The 26,240-nt window shown below is 45.1% G+C and overlaps 1 protein-coding gene across 11 annotated transcripts; it reads left to right on the top strand.

The window, feature by feature from the left end:
• The first annotated feature begins 2,210 nt into the window (after nt 1-2,210).
• Nucleotides 2,211-26,178, top strand: gon4lb (gon-4 like b). Of its 11 annotated transcripts, none has more exons than XM_036945059.2 (31): nt 2,211-2,330; nt 2,866-3,122; nt 3,336-3,428; nt 4,604-4,833; nt 4,944-5,018; nt 5,157-5,207; nt 5,305-5,355; nt 5,490-5,588; nt 5,668-5,784; nt 6,123-6,299; nt 7,002-7,209; nt 7,747-7,848; nt 7,973-8,013; nt 8,096-8,217; nt 13,540-13,759; nt 13,946-14,032; nt 14,257-14,449; nt 14,628-14,781; nt 15,193-15,343; nt 15,461-15,577; nt 15,702-17,852; nt 18,040-18,307; nt 18,459-18,619; nt 18,783-18,980; nt 22,057-22,200; nt 22,291-22,587; nt 22,677-22,787; nt 22,884-23,094; nt 24,886-25,219; nt 25,307-25,409; nt 25,530-26,178. In XM_036945059.2, exons 1-31 carry the CDS (start codon nt 2,317-2,319, stop codon nt 25,647-25,649), a joined length of 6,657 nt encoding a protein of 2,218 aa, XP_036800954.2. In that variant the 5' UTR covers nt 2,211-2,316; the 3' UTR covers nt 25,650-26,178. The 11 variants fall into 11 exon arrangements, with proteins under 11 accessions (XP_036800954.2, XP_090052118.1, XP_090052104.1 ...); XM_090195992.1 differs by having other exon boundaries at nt 24,910-25,219; XM_090195978.1 differs by having other exon boundaries at nt 7,750-7,848.
• The last annotated feature ends 62 nt before the right edge of the window (nt 26,179-26,240 follow it).

Raw genomic sequence — 26,240 nt, forward strand, 5'->3', positions numbered from 1 at the left:
TGTGAATATTAAAGTCACCAAAAATTATAATATTATCTGCTATGACTACAAGGTCCGATAGGAATTCAGGGAACTCAATGAGGAACGCTGTATATGTCCCAGGAGGCCTGTAAACAGTAGCTATAAAAAGTGATTGAGTAGGCTGCATAGATTTCATGACTAGAAGCTCAAAAGATGAAAACGTCATTTTTTTTTCTTCTGTAAATTGAAATTTGCTATCGTAAATGTTAGCAACACCTCCGCCTTTGCAGGATGCACGGGGGATATGGTCACTAGTGTAACCAGGAGGTGAGGCCTCATTTAACACAGTAAATTCATCAGGCTTAAGCCATGTTTCAGTCAGGCCAATCACATCAAGATTATGATCAGTGATTAGTTCATTGACTATAACTGCCTTTGAAGTGAGGGATCTAACATTAAGTAGCCCTATTTTGAGATGTGAGGTATCGAGATCTCTTTCAATAATGGCAGGAATGGAGGAGGTCTTTATTCTAGTGAGATTGCTAAGGCGAACACCGCCATGTTTAGTTTTGCCCAACCTAGGTTGAGGCACAGACACGGTCTCAATGGGGATAGCTGAGCTGACTACACTGACTGTGCTAGTGGCGGACTCCAATAAACTGGCAGGCTGGCTAACAGCCTGCTGCCTGGCCTGCACCTTATTCCATTGTGGAGCTAGAGGAGTTAGAGCCCTGTCTATGTTGGTAGATAAAATGAGAGCAGCACTCCAGCTAGGATGGAGTCCGTCACTCCTCAGCAGGCCAGGCTTGGTCCTGTTTGTGGGTGAGTCCCAGAAAGAGGGCCCATTATCTACAAATTCTATCTTTTGGGAGGGGCAGAAAACAGTTTTCAACCAGCAATTGAGTTGTGAGACTCTGCTGTAGAGCTCATCACTCCCCTAACTGGGAGGGGGCCAGGGACAATATATATAAAGCACTAAATAAACTTCAGTTAGTGCTAAATACGGCTGCTAGAATCCTGACTAGAACCAAGAGATTTGATCATATTACTCCAGTGCTAGCCTCCCTACACTGGCTTCCTGTCAAGGCAAGGGCTGATTTCAAGGTTTTACTGCTAACCTACAAAGCATTACATGGGCTTACTCCTACCTATCTCTCTTTGGTCCTGCCGTACATACCTACACGTACACTACTTCCTGTCTGGGTCGGCGTCCCCCCTTGGGTTGTGCCGTGGCAGAGATCTTTGTGGGCTATACTCGGCCTTGTCTCAGGATGGTAAGTTGGTGGTTGAAGATATCCCTCTAGTGGTGTGGGGACTGTGCTTTGGCAAAGTGTGTGAGGTTATATCCTTCCTGTTTGGCCCTGTCCGGGGGTATCATCGGATGGGGCCACAGTGTCTCCTGACCCCTCCTGTCTCAGCCTTCAGTATTTATGCTGCAGTAGTTTATGTGTCAAGGGGCTAGGGTCAGTTTGTTATATCTGGAGTACTTCTCCTGTCTTATCCGGTGTCCTGTATGAATTTAAGTATGCTCTCTTTCTTTCTCTCTCTCGGAGGACCTGAGCCCTAGGACCATGCCTCAGGGCTACCTGGCATGATGACTCCTTGCTGTCCCCAGTGCACCTGGCCGTGCTGCTGCTCCAGTTTCAACTGTTTTGCCTGTGGCTATGTAATCCTGACCTGTTCACCGGACGTACTACCTGTCCCAGACCTGCTGTTTTCAACACTCTAGAGACAGCAATAGTGGTAGAGATACTCTTAATGATCGGCTATGAAAAGCCAACTGACAATTACTGCTGAGGTGCTGACTTGCTGCACCCTCAACAACTACTATGATTATTATTATTGAACCATGCTGGTCATTTATGAGCATTTGAACATCTTGGCCATGTTCTGTTATAATCTCCACCCGGCACAGCCAGAAGAGGACTGGCCACCCCTCATAGCCTGGTTCCTCTCTAGGTTTCTTCCTCGGTTTTGGCCTTTCTAGGGAGTTTTTCCTAGCCACCGTGCTTCTACACCTGCATTGCTTGCTGTTTGGGGTTTTAGGTTGGGTTTCTGTACAGCACTTTGAGATATCAGCTGATGTACGAAGGGCTATATAAATACATTTGATTTGTAAGAAAACATAACCTGGTGAATCAACTTGAAAGATTGTGTGTGGTTAATAACACAAACATTTACTGTGGGCTGCTGAAACCACGTCGATTGAATAGTCTAACCTTTCACTGTACTTGAGGTAGGATCTCTAATGCTATGGGGAAATTAAGTGGGGATGGATTTATCTGTGACACGCGGGAAAGGGCGCTGTAAATTATTTTGAGATTTGCTTAGTTCGTTATCTTCTCATGGCACCAAATGCCTATTTCCGGGTAAGTGACACCAAGAAAGTTACTAAATTTGAAAGGTCTATGTACTGTCAACCTAGAAAAGTCGGGCGTCTAGTTCCGAGACACACAAACACACAAGGTTAGTTGTTGACAAATATACGTCGTTAGCCAGCAAGCTAATAACAACAACACAAGCTAGCTAGCTAACTACCCAAACAACTACTTCAGGGTCATTAGCGTGAGTAGCGTGACTTGTGTCATGCGATTATTTTAGCTAGTAAGAAATGTTTTATATAGCTGTGATGACTTGGTTGTGCTTTTTGTACTGCAACTGAGAAAGCGGCAACACTAGCCTGCTAACTTGGCTAGATAATAATAGCTAGCTAGATAGTAGCTTGGATTGCACACATGGGACACATTCGTTAGCTGTTTTACTCGGCTATGCACATTTTGTCTAGCTAGTAACAACTGCAAATATTTCATCATATTGTCATATTCTATGACCGAGTATATTTTACTGTCTGCTAACGTTAGCCCCCTAATGTAACTGTAACGTTAAACTGTTGTTTTCTTTCAGGCCTCGAAGCATGAAAGCCCAGAAACGCAAATCGAGCACCCCAGAACCACTGCCCATGCGTTCTAAAGCCTTGAAGAGGGATGAGACAACCTGTGCCCCTCAGATCTCCAATGGTGGTCCACTCTGCACTCTCTCTGTTAACAGACATCTCTCCATTTCCACCCCGGCTAAGGGAAAGGGCTCTGGGATGACGGTCACAGATGGGCTGTCACCAATGAGACACTCTCCCAGGTTCAAGCAGAGGACAATTTCTTCAGGTACGAGGGATGAGAAAAGGAAGGGGGAATGGAGAACTAGAGAGAGGGATGACAAGTAACGCATAGTGTGTTGCTGAGATATGAAGGGATGTTGGAGTTTATGTGCAAGGGCATTTCATTGGTTTTACATATATTGGTTTTTACATGCTTCAGTGGTGGGAATGTGATCAACTCCTATCTCATTGTGAAATCTTTGTTTTGTATCTGCTGCAGGCCAGCTTAAGAATGGGGAAGATTGTCAGCTATCTCCCAGCCCCTCCAAGGCAGAGGAGGACGACACAGAACTGGGCCTGGTAATTACCTTAGGTGAGCTTCTCAACTCTGCTTCTTGTGACACGCTGATTTAAACAAGAACAATCCCCTCCCCCAGATAACCCTCAGATATCATATTCATAACTGCAATAATTTCTCTTCACCTTATGGCGAAATTAGTATAATTGCAAGAAATTAGCTGTAAAGCTGAATTTCTTTTCTCTGCCCTGTGGCAATTTTTTGAAAGATTAGCATGAAATGAGTTATTAAATTGCTACATATTCTCTCTTCCCAATGACAAAATATGTAGAATTGCAGCAAACTTGCTTTCCAAACCTCTTGGCAAAATGCTTTCACACCCCTTGGCAAAATGTGTGGAATTTAGGGAAATTAGCTCTCTCCACTGTCAAGAGGGGGAGCTTGTTGAAGGAATTTAATTCCTCTATTTTAATTCCCAATTAAAATTAAACACTCTGTCATTTCATAAGAATTTGTAAGACCCTTATTTTATAGGAATGGACAGAGCCCGGTCTTAAAAGTCAAGTAACAGCCTGTATTCAAGAGAGTACTGCCACAATACAGGTTACCACAGGTTATAAACTGAAAATGACATCATTAGTTCTAACACTACCCCGTGCCATCTCCGTTCCAGTACAAAGGCTGTATATCAAGCCTTCCCACATCCGTCTCCCTACCAATTTAATATAATTTACGAGTCAAGGTTTTCTTGTGTAGATAAGCACTCTAGCCAGTCTGATTCATTTGTACCAAGGAACAGAACGTCATTGTTCTAAACTCTTGACCAAATATACACACACATTATTTTCAGTACTGGGATCAAGAAAGAAAACTCATACATATACAGTAACATTTAGTATTCAGATTAGTCAGTCCTGATTGAAATGTATACATAATTTGTCATCATTGATAAAAATTCCCTTAACAGAGCTGCGAAAATGTTTTGCTCCCAACAATTTCACTTAGCGCCCCCAAAAGTCTAGGGCTTGCTCTGACTACATGTGTGGGTATGGATGTTGGTATGCAGACCCGCGAGCCACTGCAGCCCCTCATGATGAGTTCAGATTTATTCTGGCCCCCACCCCCATCAAAGTTGCTTATCCCTTCTCTGTGGACATACCCACCATTTTGGAAACACTGAATCAGATTTCTAGTGTATGAGAATTGGGTTTCTGTTTTGATGTGCACAAATGCATTACTTCTGTCTGAAGATGGAGAGGATTGTGGGGGCCAAAGGCTGTCAACGAGGAAGCACGGCTCGAAAATGAAGAGCACTTTAGACAATGGGCAGGAAGAGGGACACTCCGTGGCTGGAAAAAGGTTGTCGGAAGATTCATCCAGTGACAGTGAGGAAAATGAGTTTGAGCAGCTGGATATGGATCTGGAGAGGAAGTCACAGCAACACAACTTGACTTCCGTCAATGTACGGACCATCCTCCATGTGAGTTACCTGGAGTCTCAAATCGGGAAAAAGAGGGGTTAATGCTAACTGCTAAGTACTTATGTTAGTGTTGAACATTTTTGACTGACACCTGTGAATGTTGCCTTCAGGAGGTGATAACCAACGAGCACGTAGTGGCCATGATGAAAGCAGCCATCCAGGAGACGCAGGACCTACCCCTATTTGTGAGCGTCAACATACAGCAAGTTATACTGACAGTACAACTCAGAAATTGGTTGCTGATATTACTTGCACGTTTTTAAAATAATTTCTCTCTCCTCTGCCTGAATTCAATGTTTTTATCTTCTATTTGCATCCCTCAGGAGCCCAAGATGACCCGCTCCAGACTGAAGGAGGTGGTAGAAAGGGGGGTGGTGGGTTTCCAGTAACACAACTTGTAGCTAGCTACCTTTTAATATTCTGTCCTGGATTCATCTCAATAGTCTAAAGCGGCTTCCTCTTCTCTTGCAGGGGATCCCCACCTGGAATATTTCTCCTATCAAAAGGGTCCTTGAAGTGAAGGTATGTCCCTGTCACACATAGTGCTAGTGTCATGTCAAATACTTTATTACTCCTCACTGTTGTTTCATCTCTGTTGCTTTCTCCCTCTATTTCACTCTTTCCCTCTCATCTCGCTCCCTGCTTCCTCTCCCCAGCCTCCCCAGTTTGTTGACATCCCTCTGGAGGAGGAGGAGGACTCCTCTGATGAAGAGTACTGCCCCGATGAGGATGAGGAGGATGAGACTACAGAGGAGGTGAGGAAGAGCATTTTCAATCAGTCAAAGGTGTGTGCTATGTGACTACGATGTCATGCCTGTGAAATGGTCGTTTCAGACTTTTTGGAGTGATGTGGACAGCACAGCCTCGTCCCCACGGTGTGCCCGAGGGGCGAGGCCCAGGACCCCTGGACACTCTGAGTGTGAAGAGGACAGATTTGACAGTCCCAGACAGGTAACACACCGCACCTCTGCATTTGGCCTTTGATTGAAAGTTATTGAAATAATTGGGGGGGAAAGAATGCAATTATTATTTTATCATTTTTTTTGTCACAAGTACAGTGAAATGCATTTCTTGACACCTCTAAACCTAACAATGCAGTAATCAATGCAAATGTAATACTAAAGATAACATAAGGTAGAACAACAACTAACGAGAAATAGAAATAAGAATACAAGAAGGTAAGTTAACATACTATATACAGTGTCAGAGTTAACTGACTGAGTTAATATTTACAATGTGCACTGGATGAGTATGAGTGTACTGTAATGTTGGTCTTGGTTTATGTTTAGAAGTCAAGGCAGCCCAGACATCTGAGGGTGGAGACTGTTCCTATGGGGCCCCCTCCGCCCCCATCCTCCACTGGCCCCTCCCGGCCCCTCAGGCCCCAAGACTGCACCTTCCTGGAGAAGCTTCACGCAGTGGAGGAAGAGCTGGAACTCAGCCCCATCTGCACCGAATCCTTCCAGGTACTGAAACTGTTAAACTATTAATGGGTTGCACTTCCGTCACTTAGTCACATTGTTGCCATTGTTATGAACTTTATACAGACACCACAGCCATATTGGTCCCCGACTGATGCCAAGTCATTTTGGACAGGGGCTAATGCCTATTTATTCTAAATTACACTACAGTGGCATGGAAATAGGATAACAGTGCTAAAGTAGGAAATAATTAGTCAAAAACAACTTTTCCATCATTATGTTGTCAAACTTACTTTAGAGAGAGGGCAATGTTTCCATTAGCTAGCAAAGTTTGTCAAAAATAGCTAGCTAGCTAAAATTCAGTGCTGTCCCCTTAATCTCAGAAAGTTAGCTAAAGTTATACTGCATCTAAAGTCAATCTGGGGACATCACAATTATGACAAAAAGGTTTTCTTACTAATTATTTGCCTCCTTTTGAAATGTCATAGGGTTTTCAAGCAACTTTAATGCTCTTTTGATGAAGTCTTCATCACCGCCATTGACAATGCATTGAGTAGAACGTTAATTCGGTCACCAATCCTCAAGAGAATGTTCAAAACAATACTGTGACAAAACGTGCAACCCATGAATACTAGCAGACTATTCAGCTATACCAGGAAATCACCTGACTCGTATCAGGACACTATTCAGCCATATCTAGACAAATGTGAATCTCTTTCTTCATTGGTTCCATCTCTCTGTTTCCAGCCTCTGACTGGAGGTGCAGGGTCTAGCCTGGTGGCGTGTCGTACCCGCTCCAAACGGACCCTGAGGAACGTGCCCCTGGGCAAGCTGGAGGCAGAGCTACATGCCCCTGACATCACGCCTGACATGTACGACTACAGCTTGGCCCTGGAGGACCGCGACTGGAGCGAGTGGCTGCAGGGCCTCATGACATCCGACATGGAGAATGAAGGTTAGGATTTAAAGAAAGGGATGATGAGGGAGGATTCAAGGATGGGCGGTGTACTATTGAAATTGAATGGTCCAACCATGTAGAAACCAATGCAACAGGATTTTACATAATTCTCAAAAATGGGTCATGAATTAAGTTTTTCCTGGAGCAAATGCTTAATTAGTGAAATACACAAAAAGTTGGCACTCCTCCAAACACTGAAAAGTGTGAAGCAGGTAGACTTGAGACAGATGGAGCTGCATTTAACCTGTGTGTGTGTGTACACATTTTACGGGAGATGTGTGTGTTGCTGGTTTAATTGTTCTCTGTTTGCTCTGTCATGTTTTGCTTATTTTGACTTTGCCCCCCCCACTGCTCTGCTCCTGTTTGTCTCCCCCACTCTGCCTCATCTTTCCCGTTTCGTCTTCACTGGTTATGGTTGTGTGTGTTGACAGCCATTTTACCCTTAGGCCATATACCTTTCTTCACTTTACAACAGTTTAAAATAACTGTTTTTCTGTCTCTCTCGCGACCTCCGCCTTCTCTTTTCTCTCTCAGAAGAGGGTGATGATGATGACGACCCAGAGTATAATTTCCTGGAGGACCTGGATGAGCCTGACCGAGAGGACTACAGGAATGACCGGGCCGTACGCATCACCAGTGAGTCTCTGTAATAATGTTTCCATACATCAACCCTAACCACAGATATATATAAATAAATACATTTACATTTTGCTAAAGGGGAAAAATCAACCAAACTATTTTCTTTCTCCCTCTCTTTCAGAAAAGGAAGTGAACGAGCTATTGGAGGAGCTTTTCGAGACGGTGAGGATTATGGGATCATATCTGCAAGTCTCTCTCTTAAAAAAAATATATTTTCTGAATCTCACTCTTTTTACCCCTTCAGTTCCAGGATGATGAGCTAATAGTGAATGGGCAGGGTGACGATGGGCATGAAGAAGATGAAGAGAGGGAGGAAGCTGCTCCACCCCTGAGTGCTCCGCAATTCAACGTTCCACAAGCCATTCGGTATGATTCCACCCTGACCCTCTCCCTATTTCTCTCTGGAAAGAAAGGGCTTTCAAAAAGTGTACTGCCAACCCAGTAAGTAAGTAGCCCTGAGCTGGAACAGCTTGTAGGAGCAGATCTCCTGTTTCTGTAGCATGAGGCAGCTTGATGTACAAGTAGACCCCCCTGGACAGGACGCTAGTCTATCGCAGGGCATTACCCCCAATCTATCTCCTTAATGCTGAGTGCCAAGCAGAGGCGCATTGGTTCCCATTTTTACAGTCTTGACTCGGCCGGGGATCGAACTCCCAACATTCCGATCTCAGAGTGGACACTAACCACAAGGTCACTGAGTTGGTCCACCAACCCAGTACCTCATATTCATAATATAGAGCTTTTAATGCGGTGCAAACAACCAGATGAAGCAACTAGACTTTTGAGATGCGCTTAAAATGACAACTGTTTCATAAAATAGCATTATGATGAGCCAAATAATCCATTGCTTCCTGATCCTCCTTGAGTCAACAGTGCTATCTATCCCAGAACTGAATCGATGTGAATGTGTGACCGTTTAGCTCACCCTTGCTTTTTTCTACCAACACGGTCCTCCTCTTGTTGACTGTGCTGGTTGGTGAGCCAAATTGGCCATCGGTTGTATGTGTTTTGAACAACTGCAGGATACGTGACTGCAGCCACTCATGCGTTTTTATTTATTATTATTATTTTTTTTAATTTCACCTTTATTTAACCAGGTAGGCCAGTTGAGAAAAAGTTCTCATTTACAACTGCGACCTGGCCAAAATAAAGCAAAGCAGTGCGACAAAAACAACACAGAGTTACACATGGGATAAACTAACATGTAGTCAGTAACACAATAGAAAAATCTGTATACAGTGTGTGCAAATTAAGTAAGGAGGTAAGGCAATAAATAGACCAATAGTAGCAAAGTAATTATAATTGAGGAATTTACACTGGAGTGATATACAGTTGAAGTCGGAAGTTTACATAAGCCTTAGCCAAATTGATTTAAACTCAGTTTTTCACAATTAGTGATGTAGTAGTGATGAGTAGTGATGCTAGACGGGCGGGCGGGTGCGGGCAGCGATCAGTTGAAGAGCATGCATTTAGTTTTTACTAGCATTTAAAAGCAGTTGGAGGCCACGGAAGGAGTGTTATATGGTGTTGAAGCTCATTTGGAGGTTTGTTAACACAGTCTTCTAAGGAGGACCCGATGTATACAGAATGGTGTCGTCTGCGTAGAGGTTGATCAAAGAATCACCCGCAGCAAGAGCGACCTCATTGATATATACAGAGAAAAGAGTTGGGCCAGTTGCTGCAGAGCTGGGGGGTGCAGAGCTGTTGGTTGGGGTAGCCAGGTGGAAAGCATGGCCATCCGTAGACATATACTTCTTGAAATTCTCTATTATTGTGGATTTATCAGCGGTGACAGTGTTTCTTAGTCTCAGTGCAGTGGGCAGCTGGGAGGAGGTGCTCTTATTCTCCATGGACTTTACAGTGTCCCAATTTTGGGAATTAGTGCTGCAGGATGCACATTTCTGTTTGAAAAAGCTAGCCTTTGCTTTCGTAACTGACTGCGTGTATTGGTTCCTGACTTCCCTGAAAAGTTGCATATCGTGGGGACTATTTCATGCTAGTGCAGTACGCCACAGGATGTTTTTGTGCTGGTCAAGGGAATTCAAGTCTGAAGTGAACCAAGGGCTATATCTGTTCTTAGTTTATTTTTTAAATGAAACGGGCATGCTTATTTAAGAAGGTGAGGAAAGCACTTTTTAAAGAGCAAACAGGCATCCTCCACTGACGGGATGAGGTCAGTGTCCTTCCAGGATACCCCGGCCAGGTCGATTAGAAAGGCCTGCTCGCAGAAGTGTTTTAGGGAGTGTTTGAAATGATGAGGGGTGGTCATTTGACCGCGGACCCATAATGGACGCAGGTAATGAGGCAGTGATCGCTGAGATCCTGGTTGAAAACAGCAGAGGTGTATTTGGAGGGCATGTTGGTCAGGATGTTATCTATGAGGGTGCCCATGTTTACAGATTTGGGGTTGTACTTACCGGTAGTAGGTTCTTGGATAATTTGTGTGAGATTGAGGGCATCTAATTTAGATTGTAGGACGGCCGGGATGTTGAGTATATCCCAATTTAGGTCACCTAGCAGTACGAACTCTAACCATAGATGGGGGGCAATCAATTCCCATATGGTGTCCAGGGCACAGCTGGGAGCTGATGGGGGTCAATAACGAGGCAACAGTGAGGGACTTATTTCTGGAGAAGATGGATCTTTAAAAGTTGAAGCTCGAACTGTTTGGTCATAGACATGGATAGTATGACAGAACTCTGCAGGGTATCTCTGCAGTAGATTGCAATTCCGACCCCTTTAGCAGTTCTGTCTTGGATGGAAATGTTGTATTTGGGGATGGAAATTTCAGACTTTTTGGTGGCCTTCCTAAGCCAGGATTCAGACATTGCTAGGACATCAGGGTTGGCGGAGTGTGCTAAAGCAGTGAATAAAACAAACTTAGGGAGGAGGCTTCTGATGTTAACATGCATGAACCCAAGGCTTTTACGGTTGCAAAGTCAGCAAATGAGACCACCTGGGTACACACAGTGCCTGGGTTAACCTCAACATCACCAGAGGAACAGAGGAGGAGTAGGATGAGGGTACGGCTAAAGGCTATAAGAATGGTCGTCTAGTGCTTTGGGAACAGAGAATAAAAGGAGCAGATTTCTGGGCGTGGTAGGATAGATTCAGGGCATAGTGTACAGACAAGGGTATGGTAGGGTGCGAATACAGTGGGGTTAAACCTAGGCATTGAGTGACGATAAGAGACATTGCATCTCTGGAGGCGCCAGTTAAGCTAGGTGCGGTCTCCGCATGTGTGTGGGGATGGGACAAGTGGGCTATCTGAGGCATGTTGAGCAGGACTAGGGGCTCTGCAGAAAAATAAAACAATGAGAGCTGCCCTAAACAACAGTATACAAGGCATATTGACATTAGAGAGAGGCATACAGCAATCACAGGTGTTGATTGGGAGAGCTAAGTAAGACAACAGGTGAGACAACAACGGGTAAACAGCTAAGACAACAACAACAGGTAAATGGCGATAAATGGGCAGAGAGGGTCAGTTAGCTACACACAGGGCCTGAGTTCGAGGCTGGGGCTGACAGATAAACAAAATGAAGTACATTGTTAATGAACAGTCCAGCAGGCATCAGCTGTGTAGCCGAGTGAGCCTATCCATCTATGCCATTCTAGGAATCACTTGAAGTGACGTACACACACACACCAAGGCCTCCCTTCGGGACAGAGCAGCATAGGGGTGCTGTATCTGCTTGGGTAGGGAGGCAGAGAAATGCTCTGGTGTTTTCTCTTCCTCTGAAGTGTCAGGAGGTGGACAGAACTCACAGTAGAGCTACAATTCACACTAACACACATTTGAGCTACAGCTACTCATACTAACAAAAGACACACACACCACTAACAAACTCACTTTGTGTCTCACACACACATACACTCCCGGTGCGCCAGATTTTCAGTAGCTGGTTGGCACATGTGCCTACTTTGATGTTTGAACTGTGACGTCTGTTGAGAGGTCTCTGTGTGTGCGACGTGCTGTTTTCAGGCCACTTCTCCGAGCTGATGAGAGCATTTTACTTCCTTCCAGCAACCCTCCACGCATGCACACGTTTGCGTCACTGTGTCCTGGTCCTGGCTGTAATGGATGTCTCTAAATGTTAACGAGGTAGTATGACGTGCGGAGAGACAGACAGGTTTTTCCTCACTGTGGAGTAAGGACTCTGTGACAGTGCTACCACTGATGACTCAGAAACATTAGGGAAAGTAGAGGAGGATAATAGAGGTGGGTAGAGAGGGTTAAGTCTCACCACTGTGATTTCAGTCTGCTCAAGCGGAGCTACGCTTTTGTCACATTCCAAAAGTTCAGTGCACAAAAGTATTGTAGAGCTACGCAAATTAACCTCCATCAGATCCCCTTGTGTAGACTAGAGCCTTTTAAGCAGAATATTGCATAATCCAAACATACTGAACAAAAATAAAAATGCAATATGTAAAGTGTTGGTCCCATGTTTCATGAGCTGAAATAAAAGATCCCAGAAATGTTCCATATGCACAATTTTTTTTTTCTCTCAAATTGTGTGCACAAATTTGTTTACATCCCTGTTAGTGAGCATTTCTCCTTTGCCAAGATAATCCATCCACCTGACCAGTGTGGCATATCAAGAAGCTGATTTAAACAGTATGAACATTACACAGGTGCCCCTTGTGCTGGGGACAATAAAAGGCCACTCTAAAATGTGCAGTTTTGTGTCACAACACAATGCCACAGATGTCTCAAGTTTTAAGGGAGCATGCAATTTTCATGCTGTCTGCAGCAATATCCCCCGGAGCTGTTATTAGTGAATTGAATGTTCATTTCTCTGTCTGTAATAAAGCTCTTTTGTGGGGAAAAATGTATTCTGATTGGCTGGGCCTGGCTCCCCAGTGGGTGATGCCCAACCATGGCTGTGCCCCTGCCCAGTCATGTGAAATCCATAGATTAGGGCAGAATTAATTTATTTAAATTGACTGATTTCTTCTATGAACAGTCACTCAGTAAAATCTTTGAATTGTTGCATGTTGAGTTGTTATATTTTTGTTCAGTATAATTCCAGTCAAGGGTGTCTTCAGTCCCATCTCCCACATGGGCCACATGTACTGATATTTTTGGTGATAAAGCCTGCTAAATGACCATATTCAAATACCAGCTAGTGTCCAGAGGTTTGGGATGGAGAGAAGCCTGAAAGCAAGACTGCACAGCAGAGGTGTGCAGTGTCGGGAGTATTCCTCCCTACGATCCTCAACAAGGCTACTCTTAAATTGTTATTGAAATGTGGTGTGCTTTCTGGCGCCACATGACTATCTTAGATTCACCCAATAGGTACTTAATTTTGGTAGTAGTGAAGGAGTAGCTAGCTAGCTACACCTAACGTTACTACGGAGTCCATAAACTGCAGTAGCTGAGCTCAAACGTCATCCGAGCCCTACTATGGAGAAGCCACACAGATGGGAGGGACAGTGAGACACCTTGATGACACAGTGCTGCCTGCCTGCCATCTTTGCTTGCTCTCCCCTTACGACCACCTTCCTCCGATGACCACTCAAGCCAGGAACTTTCCCCACCCTTTCAGGACCTTCCATCTCATGAATTGCTTGTCTTTTTTTAATGCTTTAAAGCTCACTGAGATGATTTATGCAATGAAGTGCTGTATTATGTCATCAATATGATTATTATTCCCTTTTCTGACCCCTGCCCTCTGATCTCTGCAGGTTTCAGGAGCCACTGGCTAACATGCTAACAGAGAGGCGACGTACTGTGAGGGAGCAGATGGAGGCTCTGCAGCAGAGGAGAGCCCTCCAGGAGAACCCTGGCCGTTCCACCCCCATCGTCACGGTATCACCCCCCATGGTGCTGCTGCCACCTCTGCCCTGCCCCGTCCTCACGCTCGACCACATCCAGAAACTCCAGCTGCAGCAGCAAGTCCAACAGGTAGGTTGGTCTGCTGGTAAAACTTAACTGAGGATCTGAAGTTGGTGGTATATTACATTTCGATTTTCAAAGTTGCCTTATTATTGACACCAATTATTGTAATTATTTTCCAATTTAAATATTGACACATGATACTGGTAGACTCGCTGACAACCCCCCTTGCCTGTTTTGTCTGTCTCTGTTCAGCACATACAGCTGCTGACCCAGGTGCACATGCTGTGCAGCCCTGTGGAGGCCTTGCACCACAAGGCCCACACCACCAAACAGTACCTGGTGAGTAACTGAGTCTCTCTCTCTCTGTCTCTCTCTCTCTGTCTCTGTGTCTCTCTCTGTCTCTGTGTCTCTCTCTCTCTGTGTGTCTCTCTCTCTCTCTCTCTGTGTCTCTCTCTGTGTCTCTCTCTGTGTCTCTCTCTCTCTGTGTCTCTCTCTCTCTGTGTCTCTCTCTCTCTGTGTCTCTCTCTATCTCAAGTCCTAGTCTCTGTGTGCCTCCCACCCAGGAGGAGCTCCAGACGTTTGCCCAGCGTGAGGAGGCGATCAGATCAGTCCGGGACCCAGGATTCAGCAGCATCTTCAGGGCCTGTAACCTCCAGGGGGCGCTGTCTCTGGTCCAGGAGCAGGAGAGCTCTGTCTCGCCATCCGCTCCTTCTCCTCCAACCCCCCCTGCCAGGCCTCAAACACACTCTAACAATGGTAATGAACAGGGAGGTCTGGTGTGTGTGTGGTTCATATGTAATGTAAAAATGTGAGTCTGAATTGTATGAACTAAAGATGGTATTGATAGCCTGTGTGTGTAGCTGTTTTGTGTTATCTATGTGTGTCAGAGGGTTGGTTTTGTGAATTGCGTGTAAGTGTTTGGTTGTCCCTGCAGTGCGTACATACCCTCTGCTGCATGCTGAGACGGCCTGGCTGCTCGCCACCCGCTCCGTCTTCCTCTACCCAGAGCTCCTGCCTCACTGCAGCCTGGACCCCGCACTGCACCCTCCACGCACCAAGAACAACTTCTACACACGCGGAGAGGACAGGTACACGTTTGCACACACACACACACACACACACACGTTTACACATGCTGCACGTCCTGCACGTCCTGCGTGGGGACACAACCTCCACAGGAGCTCATGTTCACAAACAACAACAAACTTTTAATTTAAAAAATAAACATTTTACACACTGGTCAAAAATAGCCATGCCAAACATGAGTATTTTGTCAGTGAGTGCCTGCTCAGTATTGAGCTGAATATTAACACTTGCTAAAAATAGGGTCTCTCTCTAGCTATCTCCAAACCCATTCAATGACCATTCACCGACATAGTTGGAACTATGAGGGCCTATGTCATCTTTACTACTACAACCAAGCATCACATTTCAACTCGCATGTTTGAATGTTAGACTTAAGACTAGATATTTACTCGCAATGTGGATTTTTGTTCCAGGCTTATTGTACTTGGGCTGAAGCACTTCAGCCAGACAGAGCTCCCCTACCAGCTCATGTGTCGCTACCTCATCCGTACCAAGAAGCAGGACCAGCTACGCTCCCGTGTCAAGGAGCTGTGTGGCCACAAGGCATCTGACAACGCTATCAAGGTGTGGACCTCACAACTCATTGATGCTTATCACAGTCTTTCTCAATGTTTTGATCATGCCTTGATGTTATCACCTATTTCCATGTTGGTCTTTATCTGTTATTTTCTTCTCTCTCAGTTGTACTGTCAGCACAACATAGTTCCTGCCATGCAGGAGACTTGTAGCAGGGTGATGCCAGGGGAGGAGCGCCCCCCAGTGGAGAGAGAGATGTCCGTCATGCCCAACTGGCTACGGGTACAAACTCACCTACCACCACTCTCAGTATTTACTTATCAGAGAAAATGTGTCATTCTCCATTTTACTTCCCTATTACTACTAATAGGTACTAATGCCTATGTAAATTGTTTCTCCTCTACAGAAGAGTCTACCATTCATCCACAGGGCAGTGATGGAGTATAATAAACCACATGGGAAATCCCCATCCAGAATACCTCCACCTCCTCCAGCACCTCCTTACACTTTCGCCAATGGGACGCGATATCCCCCATCTCTCCCTAGAAATGTCATCCTACGCCTACACCCCTGCATGAACTACAAAGGCGAGCGCCCACCCATTGCCCCTAAACCTCGTCCCTTCTACGCTTTCACCCATTCTGCCCCGCTTACGCCCCTAGCCAAAGCCCTGCCAGATACACTCCGCTTTCTGGCCCATGTTCCTGGACCTATCCCCTCACAAGGGGTCATCCTATTGGCCAAGGCCCCCAGCACTCCAATCCGGAGGGCCCTGCCATTGTCCCAGGCTCCTGTCACTCCTGCCCATGGAGCAGTGCCATTGGTTCAGGTCTTACCCTCCATCCCGGTGGGAGCCCCCCTCTTTGTAATGCAAATGAGTCCCAATCAAACAGAGAAAAAAACACCCTACCGGGCACCGTTTCGCAAACTGCTGCCCATCCAACCAGCTACCCCAAAGCCATCACCCCCACCCCCCTTGTTTGCTCTTCCAGCAGAGAATGGTGGTACTCCCTCATTGGTCACTAACTCAGCCCATCGTGCCTGTGCTGCTCCAAGATTGGCCAAGCGGCCCTCACACTCCACCCCTTCCCACCAGGACACTCAGGCTAAGACCAGAGCAGCTCTCGCCCGTACTCTGACCAGGCCCCTCCTGCCTGCCCCACCCAGCTTGGAAGTTTCCCTGAACTATCCCCCCACACCCCCTGATAGCAGGCTCCAGCTAAAGTCTAGCCCTGTGTTCTTCTCTCATACGCCCTCCCCTCCCCTTAACATCAAAACCAGCCCTATGAACCCCTCCCTCGACAATCAGAACAGCACCTGGGGGCAACCAATTCATGCAGAGGTCAAAGATGAAGTTGGGTTTGACCCATCCTTAACCTATTCCCAGAACCTTTCTGGATACACTCCGAACATTACTAATACAGACACTTTCACACTCCAGTCTAGCAGCTCCCATGATATTATGTCTCCGTCAATCATCCAGAGCCTCTCAGCCCCTAAGAATGACCAGTATGTACTGGTACAAACTGCGACCCATGGTTCTATGCAAATGCTATGGGTGCCCAAAAACTGCCTGGTTTCAAACGGGTCCGTGTCATCCAATGCTTCAGAGAATGGGTTTCACCGGTCTGAAAGCCTCCCGTTTGGTCTGTCGCCTGCACCCCAACACAATATTACTGGGTTAACGAATGGCATACCTTCCTGCCTCTCGCCACTCACCACTTTACCGAATGGTACAATGGGCTACCAGCAGGCACTGAGTGTCCGGTTGCCCAGCAACAGTGTTCTGACTAGCGGATATGCTCCCGGGTCGAGTTTAGAGGAGCAGCTGCACCGATTGGTGGAGGGATTACGGGACGAGGGGGAGCTGGAAGAGAAGGAGGGATGGGGGGATGTGGAGGGTCCTCTCCTGACACTTTCTGAGTCACCCTCTGGAAGCCCCTGCTCCAGCTTGGAAAGCCATGCTGACGCCCTGGAGAGAATGGTGGTTGGTGAAATGGAGGGAGGGGAGGATGGGGTGGAGAATAACAAGATAGGGGGAGAAGAAGAGAGGAGAGAGGTGGGGCTAGAGAGGTGGTGCATGGCAGCTACATCAACGCACATACCTGACATACCACCTGAGGGAAATAGTGGTGAAGAGGATGAGAGAAGGGAAGAAGAGGGAGATTGTGGTGTGCATGGCATGGGCATGCTGAGTGGAAGGACTGTAGCACAGGAACAAACTGGAGGAGGAGGAGAGAAGAATGGTGGAGAAGAGGGTGACCAAAGAGAAGGAGACAGTGGAAGAGGGGGAGAGGAGGAGAGAAACAGAGAGCAGGGTGAAGATGGAAAGGGAAGTGGAGAGGGGGAAGAAGAGGGAGAAAGAGATGGAGGACCGAATGGAGGACCGAATGGAGGAGGAGAGAAGGATGGAGAGAAAGACGGGGATGGAGAGCAGGAGAGGCAAGGGGAGGAGGAGGAAGAGGAAGATTTTGATGACCTGACTCAGGATGAAGATGAAGAGGAAGTGATGTCATCAGCCTCAGAGGAGTCTGTTCTCTCAGTGCCCGAGCTGCAGGTACGTAACTTAAAAGTTTAGGTCTGAATTTTTTGGCATGAAAGTAGCGTAAGGTTACCTGTTCAGACAGATAGCAAATGTTTCTATTTTTACAAGATTCTACCTTAATATATCTAGAAAGTTAAGAATAGTCTCTTCATTAGTTCTCCTTAAGCCTGCTAACGGTCGCCCACCATCTATCCCACAGGAGACCATGAAGAAGCTGACATGGCTGGCCTCAGAGGGGAGGCTGTGTGACTCTGAGGAGGACAACTCTCCAAACTCCCCCACCTCACCCAACTCCCCCGTCTCCCAGAACTCCCAGGAGGAAAACTCTGAGGAGGAGGAGGGGCCCACCAAGGGGGAGGGGCTGGAGTCTGGAGACGGCGGGGTCAGTAAAGTCCCTGGAGAGGAGGACGTGCCCCCTGGGGAGGGAACCCCCAGAGCCAGTGGGAAGGGAGCTGGACGTGGCAGAGGTCAGTCTCAGGTCTAGGGGTGATGGAGACCCACTACAAAATGTTTTCATGGTTATCAGAAATGGTCTACTAAGTATTCACTTCCATATAAGTACTAATTTTAATCCTTGTTTTGTATCTTCTCTCTTTTCCTGTGGTTGGGTACCCTCAGGGCGAGGCAGGCCTCCTCGCAGTCTGAGGCGTAGTCGTCGTCCGGAGAGGGACAGTAAGGATACGTCCAAGCTGCTGCTGCTCTATGACGACCACATTCTAGACAACGACCCCCTCAGAGAGAGCAAGGACATCGCCTTTGCACAGGCCTACCTCAACAGGGTAAGGAACAAAAATTGATTGTGTTTTTTGTAAAGTGGATTTTGGATCTCGGGTAGCATACTCTAAATGACATACTTCAAAACAAGTTGCAAAGCATTAGTAGCAGTTATCCAATAAAAAGAAAAGGTTAACTTTAACTCTCGAACCCGGCTTCCTCCCTCAGGTGCGGGAAGCCCTTCAGGGCGTACCTGGTAAGGTGGAGGAGTTCTTGGGGCTGCTATATGAGTTTGAGCAGGAGGGTGAGGGGCGCAGCGCAGTGGAGCTCTTCTCCCAGCTCCGTCCTGTCCTGGGGGAATGGCCAGACCTCCTCAGAGACTTTGCGGCCTTCCTCCTCCCGGAGCAGGCTTTGGAGTGTGGTCTGGTAAGGATGACATCACAGCCATTTTCATAGATGCTTATTAAGGATCAGGCCCAATGTAACAGAGTGTTCATTAGAGGTCGGCCAATGATGATTTTTCAACGCCTATAGCGATTATTGGAGGACCAAAATGAGCCGATACCGATTAATCGGACCATTTTTATATATTTTTGTAATAATGACAATTACAACAATACTGAATGAACAATGAACAATTATTTTAACTTAATATAATACATAAATAAAATCTATTTAGTCTCAAATAAATAATGAAGCATGCTCAATTTGATTAAAGTAATGCAAAAACACAGTGTTGGAGAAGAAAGTAAAAGTGCAATATGTGCCATGTAAAAAAGCTCAAGTTTAAGTTCCTAGCTCAGAACATATGAAAGCTGGTGGTTCAATATTCCCAGTTCTTCAATATTTCCAGTTAAGAAGTTTTAGGTTGTAGTTATTATAGGAATTATAACGCGGCAACTATTTCTCTCTATACCATTTGTATTACATATACCTTTGACTATTGGATGTTCTAATAGCCAGCCTAATCTCAGTAGTTGATAGGCTTGAAGTCATAAACAGCGGTGTGAATCAAGCATTGCGGAGAGCTAATGGCAAACACAGTAAAGTTTGAATGAATTCTTATGAGCCTGCTGCCGCCTACCACTGCTCAGACAAACTGCTCTATCAAATATCAAATCATAGCCTTAATTATAATGTAATAAACACAGAAATACGAGCCGTTGGTCATTAATATGGTCAAATCCGGAAACTATAATTTAAAAAACAAAAAGTTTATTCTTTCAGTGAAATACAGAACCATTCTGTATTTTATCGAACGGGTGGCAACCCTAAGTCTAAATATTGCTGTTACATTGCACAACCTTCAATGTTGTCATAATGTTGTCATAAAATTCTGGCAAATTAGTTCGCAACGAGCCAGGCGGCCCAAACTGTTGCATATACCCTGACTCTGCGTGCAATGAACGCAAGAGAAGTGACACATTTCCTAGTTAATATTGCCTGCTAACATGAATAAAAATTTAAAAAATATGCAAGTTTAAAAATACAGTTCCTTGCGAAAGTATTCGGCCCCCTTGAACTTTGCGACCTTTTGCCACATTTCAGGCTTCAAACATAAAGATATAAAACTGTATTTTTTTGTGAAGAATCAACAACAAGTGGGACACAATCATGAAGTGAAACGACATTTATTGGATATTTCAAACTTTTTTAACAAATCAAAAACTGAAAAATTGGGCGTGCAAAATTATTCAGCCCCTTTACTTTCAGTGCAGCAAACTCTCTCCAGAAGTTCAGTGAGGATCTCTGAATGATCCAATGTTGACCTAAATGACTAATGATGATAAATACAATCCACCTGTGTGTAATTAAGTCTCCGTATAAATGCACCTGCTCTGTGATAGTCTCAGAGGTCCCTTAAAAGCGCAGAGAGCATCATGAAGAACAAGGAACACACCAGGCAGGTCCGAGATACTGTTGTGAAGAAGTTTAAAGCCGGATTTGGATACAAAAAGATTTCCCAAGCTTTAAACATCCCAAGGAGCACTGTGCAAGCGATAATATTGAAATGGAAGGAGTATCAGACCACTGCAAATCTACCAAGACCTGGCCGTCCCTCTAAACTTTCAGCTCATACAAGGAGAAGACTGATCAGAGATGCAGCCAAGAGGCCCATGATCACTCTGGATGAACTGCAGAGATCTACAGCTGAGGTGGGAGACTCTGTCCATAGGACAACAATCAGTCGTATATTGCACAAATCTGGCCTTTATGGAAGAGTGGCAAGAAGAAAGCCATTTCTTAAAGATATCCATAAAAAGTGTCGTTTAAAGTTTGCCACAAGCCACCTGGGAGACACACCAAACATGTGGAAGAAGGTGCTCTGGTCAGATGAAACCAAAATTGAACTTTTTGGCAACAATGCAAAATGTTATGTTTGGCGTAAAAGCAACACAGCTCATCACCCTGAACACACCATCCCCACTGTCAAACATGGTGGTGGCAGCATCATGGTTTGGGCCTGCTTTTCTTCAGCAGGGACAGGGAAGATGGTTAAAATTGATGGGAAGATGGATGGAGCCAAATACAGGACCATTCTGGAAGAGAACCTGATGGAGTCTGCAAAAGACCTGAGACTGGGATGGAGATTTGTCTTCCAACAAGACAATGATCCAAAACATAAAGCAAAATCTACAATGGAATGGTTCAAAAATAAACATATCCAGGTGTTAGAATGGCCAAGTCAAAGTCCAGACCTGAATCCAATCGAGAATCTGTGGAAAGAACTGAAAACTGCTGTTCACAAATGCTCTCCATCCAACCTCACTGAGCTCGAGCTGTTTTGCAAGGAGGAATGGGAAAAAATTTCAGTCTCTCGATGTGCAAAACTGATAGAGACATACCCCAAGTGACTTACAGCTGTAATCGCAGCAAAAGGTGGCGCTACAAAGTATTAACTTAAGGGGGATGAATAATTTTGCACGCCCAATTTTTCAGTTTTTGATTTGTTAAAAAAGTTTGAAATATCCAATAAGTGTCGTTCCACTTCATGATTGTGTCCCACTTGTTGTTGATTCTTCACAAAAAAATACAGTTTTATATCTTTATGTTTGAAGCCTGAAATGTGGCAAAAGGTCGCAAAGTTCAAGGGGGCCAAATACTTTCTCAAGGCACTGTATATACTTCTGTGTATTGATTTTAAGAAAGGCATTGATGTTTATGGTTAGGTACATTCGTGCAACGATTGTGCTTTTTTCGCGAATGCGCATTTGTTAAATCATCCCCCGTTTGGCGACGTAAACTGTGATTCGATGATAAATTAACCGGCACCGCATTGATTATATGCAACGCCAATTGTTATGAAAACTTGAAATCGGCCCCAATTAATCGGCCATGCCGATTAATCGGTCGACCTCTAGTGTTGATAAATAAATATAATTATGTTCAACAAAATTATTATTTGTCTTGTAGCCAAACACATTGTAGTGAATCTGCAAAGTTCTCACTGCTGAAAAAGCCATTAATACTTTTCGACTATGATGTTTTATGTCCTGTCCAGTTTGAGGAGCAGCAGGCATTTGAGCGGAGTCGACGCTTCCTGAGGCAGCTGGAGATTAGTTTTGGGGAAAACCTTTCTCACTACCAGAAAATCGTACGTGCTCTGCAGGGGGGACCTGGCCTCAGTCCTGCCAGCATTGAGGAGGTATGGCAGTATTCTACACCATTCACATTAGTTGTCAGCACAGTAAACCTATGTTAAATCACCAGTGTAATCCACCTCTGTTTTCTACAGCTTAAAGCACAGATGTCCTCCCTCCTGAAAGGCCACACCCACTTGCAAGGGGAATTCTGGGTATTCTTTGACGAGCTCCGCCCACCCTCAGCCCGTCCAGGGCAGTTTGAAGAGGCTTGTTGGCCAGAGGAGGTAGGGGGCGGAATAGACGGAGGCGAGGGTGTTGGCTTGGGGTCAGGGGGAGGGGCAAGTGGTGGTTTTGAAGAAGTGACCCTCCCTGATCTAGAGGAAGAAGAGATTCCACCAATGACAGGTCGCAGCCGGAGGAGAAAGATGGGTTCTCATGGCATCTACAAGGTTTGAGGAAATGTGGACTGTGTTGTTTATTGATTTCTAATTGCATTTGCAATTATGATTCTGATTTGGCTGGTTGTCTTCCTTCACAGGAGTGTGATTGGCCAGAAAAGGACTGCTTCTGCCTCTGTCATGGTGCCAGCCATGATGCCAAGCTTCGCAGACACAAGAGGAAAGGATGCTCTCGCTGCCATGGCAACAAGGTAGCCTCGTAGTCTAGTGTTTTGTTGTTCTAAACTGTCTGTGTGAATAAAATGAGTTATGGAGATAACAGAATGTGACATGCGGTCTTCGCTCAGGCTTCCGATGGCATCCCCAGGGCGATGAAGAGCCTTGACCCCTTGTACCCCACGGCAACCAGCCCCACAGCCAACCTCCACACTGAGACAGGCGGTGAGGAGAGGGAGGAAGAGAGGGAAGAGGAGAGGGAGGAAGATAAAGAGGAAGAGCAAGAGGTGGACGCTGAAGTAAAAGATGAAGTCAACAGTGGGGCCAACAGTCCACATCCTGGTAAGAATTGCACTACCTATGCTGTATGAATTAAGGTTGTTGTCATTATTTGGTCAAAAGCAACTAAAGTAAAACTGATCTACATAAGTAATATGGCTGAAAATACATTGTAGGTTACCTATAGAATGAAAAACTTTAATGTGCGACTGCCCCTAAAAAGCAATTTCTCGTTTTGAAAACAGCATTGTGGCATCGATAAGAGTCATAAAGTCAGTCTTGTCCAAAACTGAGATTTGCGAGATGATAGGAAAAAATGGTATGTCACAGAATGAAGGGTACTGTTTTCCTTTTGGGTTTATTTCAATCCTGCCCACAGCTGTCAGCACCCAAGTAATCATCCATTCGGAGCGCAGCTGGATGCGACCTGATTTTAATGCCTATGGTCAATTATGTTTGACTTTCAATATCCCTATCGGGCTAGTTGGGGACCATCAGTAGATGACAATGTACATGGACAAAATGTTTTTCAATGCTGCCAAGTGTCTATGACTTAAACGTCAAACCAACTATACATTTTAGAATTGCATATACAAATATTGGCGGCATTTAATGAGACAACTAAAAGATGTGCAACGTAAGTAATTGTCCCATTTCCATTGTGTAATTCATTGACTGTCCCTAACTAGCTCCAGAGAGGCTATTCAATGTCAAAATTTTGCCACGGTCGCGAAATTTTATTTATTTATTTTTTTTATTTTACCTTTATTTAACCAGGCAAGTCAGTTAAGAACAAATTCTTATTTTCAATGACGGCCTGGGAACAGTGGGTTAACTGCCTGTTCAGGGGCAGAACGACAGATTTGTACCTTGTCAGCTCGGGGGTTTGAACTCGCAACTTTCCGGTTACTAGTCCAACGCTCTAACCACTAGGCTACCCTGCCGCCCCAAATAATAAGTAAGCCAGCACTATCTAGCCTAGACGACTTCAAGACCTGGTCAAGTTATCTATACTGAACCAAAATATGAACGCAACATGCAGCAATTTCAAAGATTTTACTGAGTTACATTTCATATTTTGAAATCAGTCAATTGAAATAAATGAATTAGTCCCTAATCTATGGATTTCACATGACTGGGAATACAGACGTGCATCTGGTGGTCATTGATACCTTAAAAAAAAAGTTAGTGCGTGGATCAGAAAATCAGTCAGTATCTGGTGTGACCACCATTTGCCTCATGCAGCGCCACACATCTCCTTCACATAGAGTTGATCAGGCTGTTGATTGTGGCCTGTGGAATGTTGTCCCACTCTTCAATGGCTGTGTGAAGTGGCTGGATATTAGTGGGAACTGAACATGCTGTTGTACACGTCGATCCAGAGCATCCCAAATATGCTCAATGGGTGACATGTCTGGTGAGTATACAGGCCATGAAAGAACTGGGACATTTTTAGCTGCCAGGAATTGTGTATAGATCCTTAAAACATGGGACTGTGCATTATCATGCTGAAACATGAGGTGATTGGGGCGGATGAATAACACGACAATGGGCCTTAGGATCTCGTCACGGTATCTCTGTGCATTCAAATTGCCATTGATAAAATGCAATCGTTGTCCGTAGCTTATGCCTGCCAATACCATAAACCACAGCCACCGTGGAACACTGTTCACAACGTTGACATCAGTAAACTGCTCGCCCACACAACGCCATACACGTGGTCTGTGGTGGTGAAGGCCAGTTGGACAACTCTTGTTTGGCTTCAGTCATGATTGCTGCATTTCTGAACGAGACAAAACACTAGAGTCAAATCAGGAAGTTCAGCCACCCTTTAAACTCTTTCACACATTGCAGATAAACAACCATTATGCTTTTCAGAAAAGCAAGGAGCCCCTTCATGGGAGGGTCCTGAGGAAGGCTCACTCCCCCTCACTGAGAAGGAGGATGATGAGGATGATGAGGAAGAGTGGAAGGATGGGGAGAGAGAAAACAGCCCCTTGCCAAAGAGGAGTAAGGGGGATGGAGAAGGATCGGGGGTGTCTGATCGCCACCCAACAGCCTTTAGCGGGGAGATGGAGAACCCCCTGACCCCCCTGCAGCATTGTCCCAGCCCCTCTTCCGATCCCCCGGTGTGTGCCAAAAACATCTCCCTCACTGCCAGTGGGGAGAAGGTCATACTCTGGACAAGGTGAGAAAGACGAGCCTGAAAATGTTTTGTATTTGTTTAATGTTTTAACATGTTTTTGTTAGAGTGATAATCCTCTTTGGGTTACAGGGAGGCTGACCGTGTCATTCTAACCACCTGTCAGCAGCAAGGTGCCAATCAGAGTACTTTCCAGGCAATTTCCACCCAACTTGGCAATAAGACACTCAATGAGGTGAAGGTTGTTTTTTTGTAACCAAACTATAAAAAATCCAACAGTAATACACTTGTTGAAAAGTCTTGGCTTGTGAAATGAACCCTCGTCCACTGACTCTTTTATCTCTCTCTTGTCCAGGTGTCTCGGCGGTTTCGGGACTTGATGCGCCTGTTCCACACCGCTGCCCGCCAGGTCAACTTAGAGGACGAAGCTGTGACCACTGAACAGCAGACAGTCACAGATGAGGAGCAGGACTGAACTTGACAGAACCAACCCAGAAAGGACAGAACTAAATTCAGATACTTCAAAGGAGAGGAGCAGAGAAGATACTTGACTGCAGTATATTCATACTAACCAGTTCAAGGCTGGTGAAATCTGGAAGCAACATTGAGGGCATATGAATGCTTTTAATAAACTCATATCAGAATCATCTGAGCTGAAGCAACACCAGCAGCTCGAAAGATGGCAGCTTTTCAATTTTTACCAGAACCAATTTTGACAGTGAGCACTGTGTAACTGTACATCACTAATTTATTGAAAGAAATACACCCTTTGTCTAAAAGTTATCACTCAAATGCACTACTGAGGGACGAGGGAACATAGTCTCTTAGTGTGGCAAAAGTTGAATAAATACTATAAATAGACAAATGGTGTTTAGTCCAATAATGTACATGTTGTTTTTTTTAAAATACTTTTTTCAATTCCCTGAGTTGTGCATGTATTGCACGGTAATACTACCTGTACAAGAGTTATATATTTTATACAAAATAAACGTAATTTATCCGTTTGCCTTTTTTGATTAATTCCTTTCGTTGATGACTGAGATGTTATAAGAGTGCAATCTCCAAG

This window comes from Oncorhynchus mykiss, chromosome 2, assembly GCF_057628025.1.
Source record: "Oncorhynchus mykiss isolate SJ-2025 chromosome 2, ASM5762802v1, whole genome shotgun sequence".
Classification (NCBI taxonomy): Eukaryota; Metazoa; Chordata; class Actinopteri; order Salmoniformes; family Salmonidae; genus Oncorhynchus; species Oncorhynchus mykiss.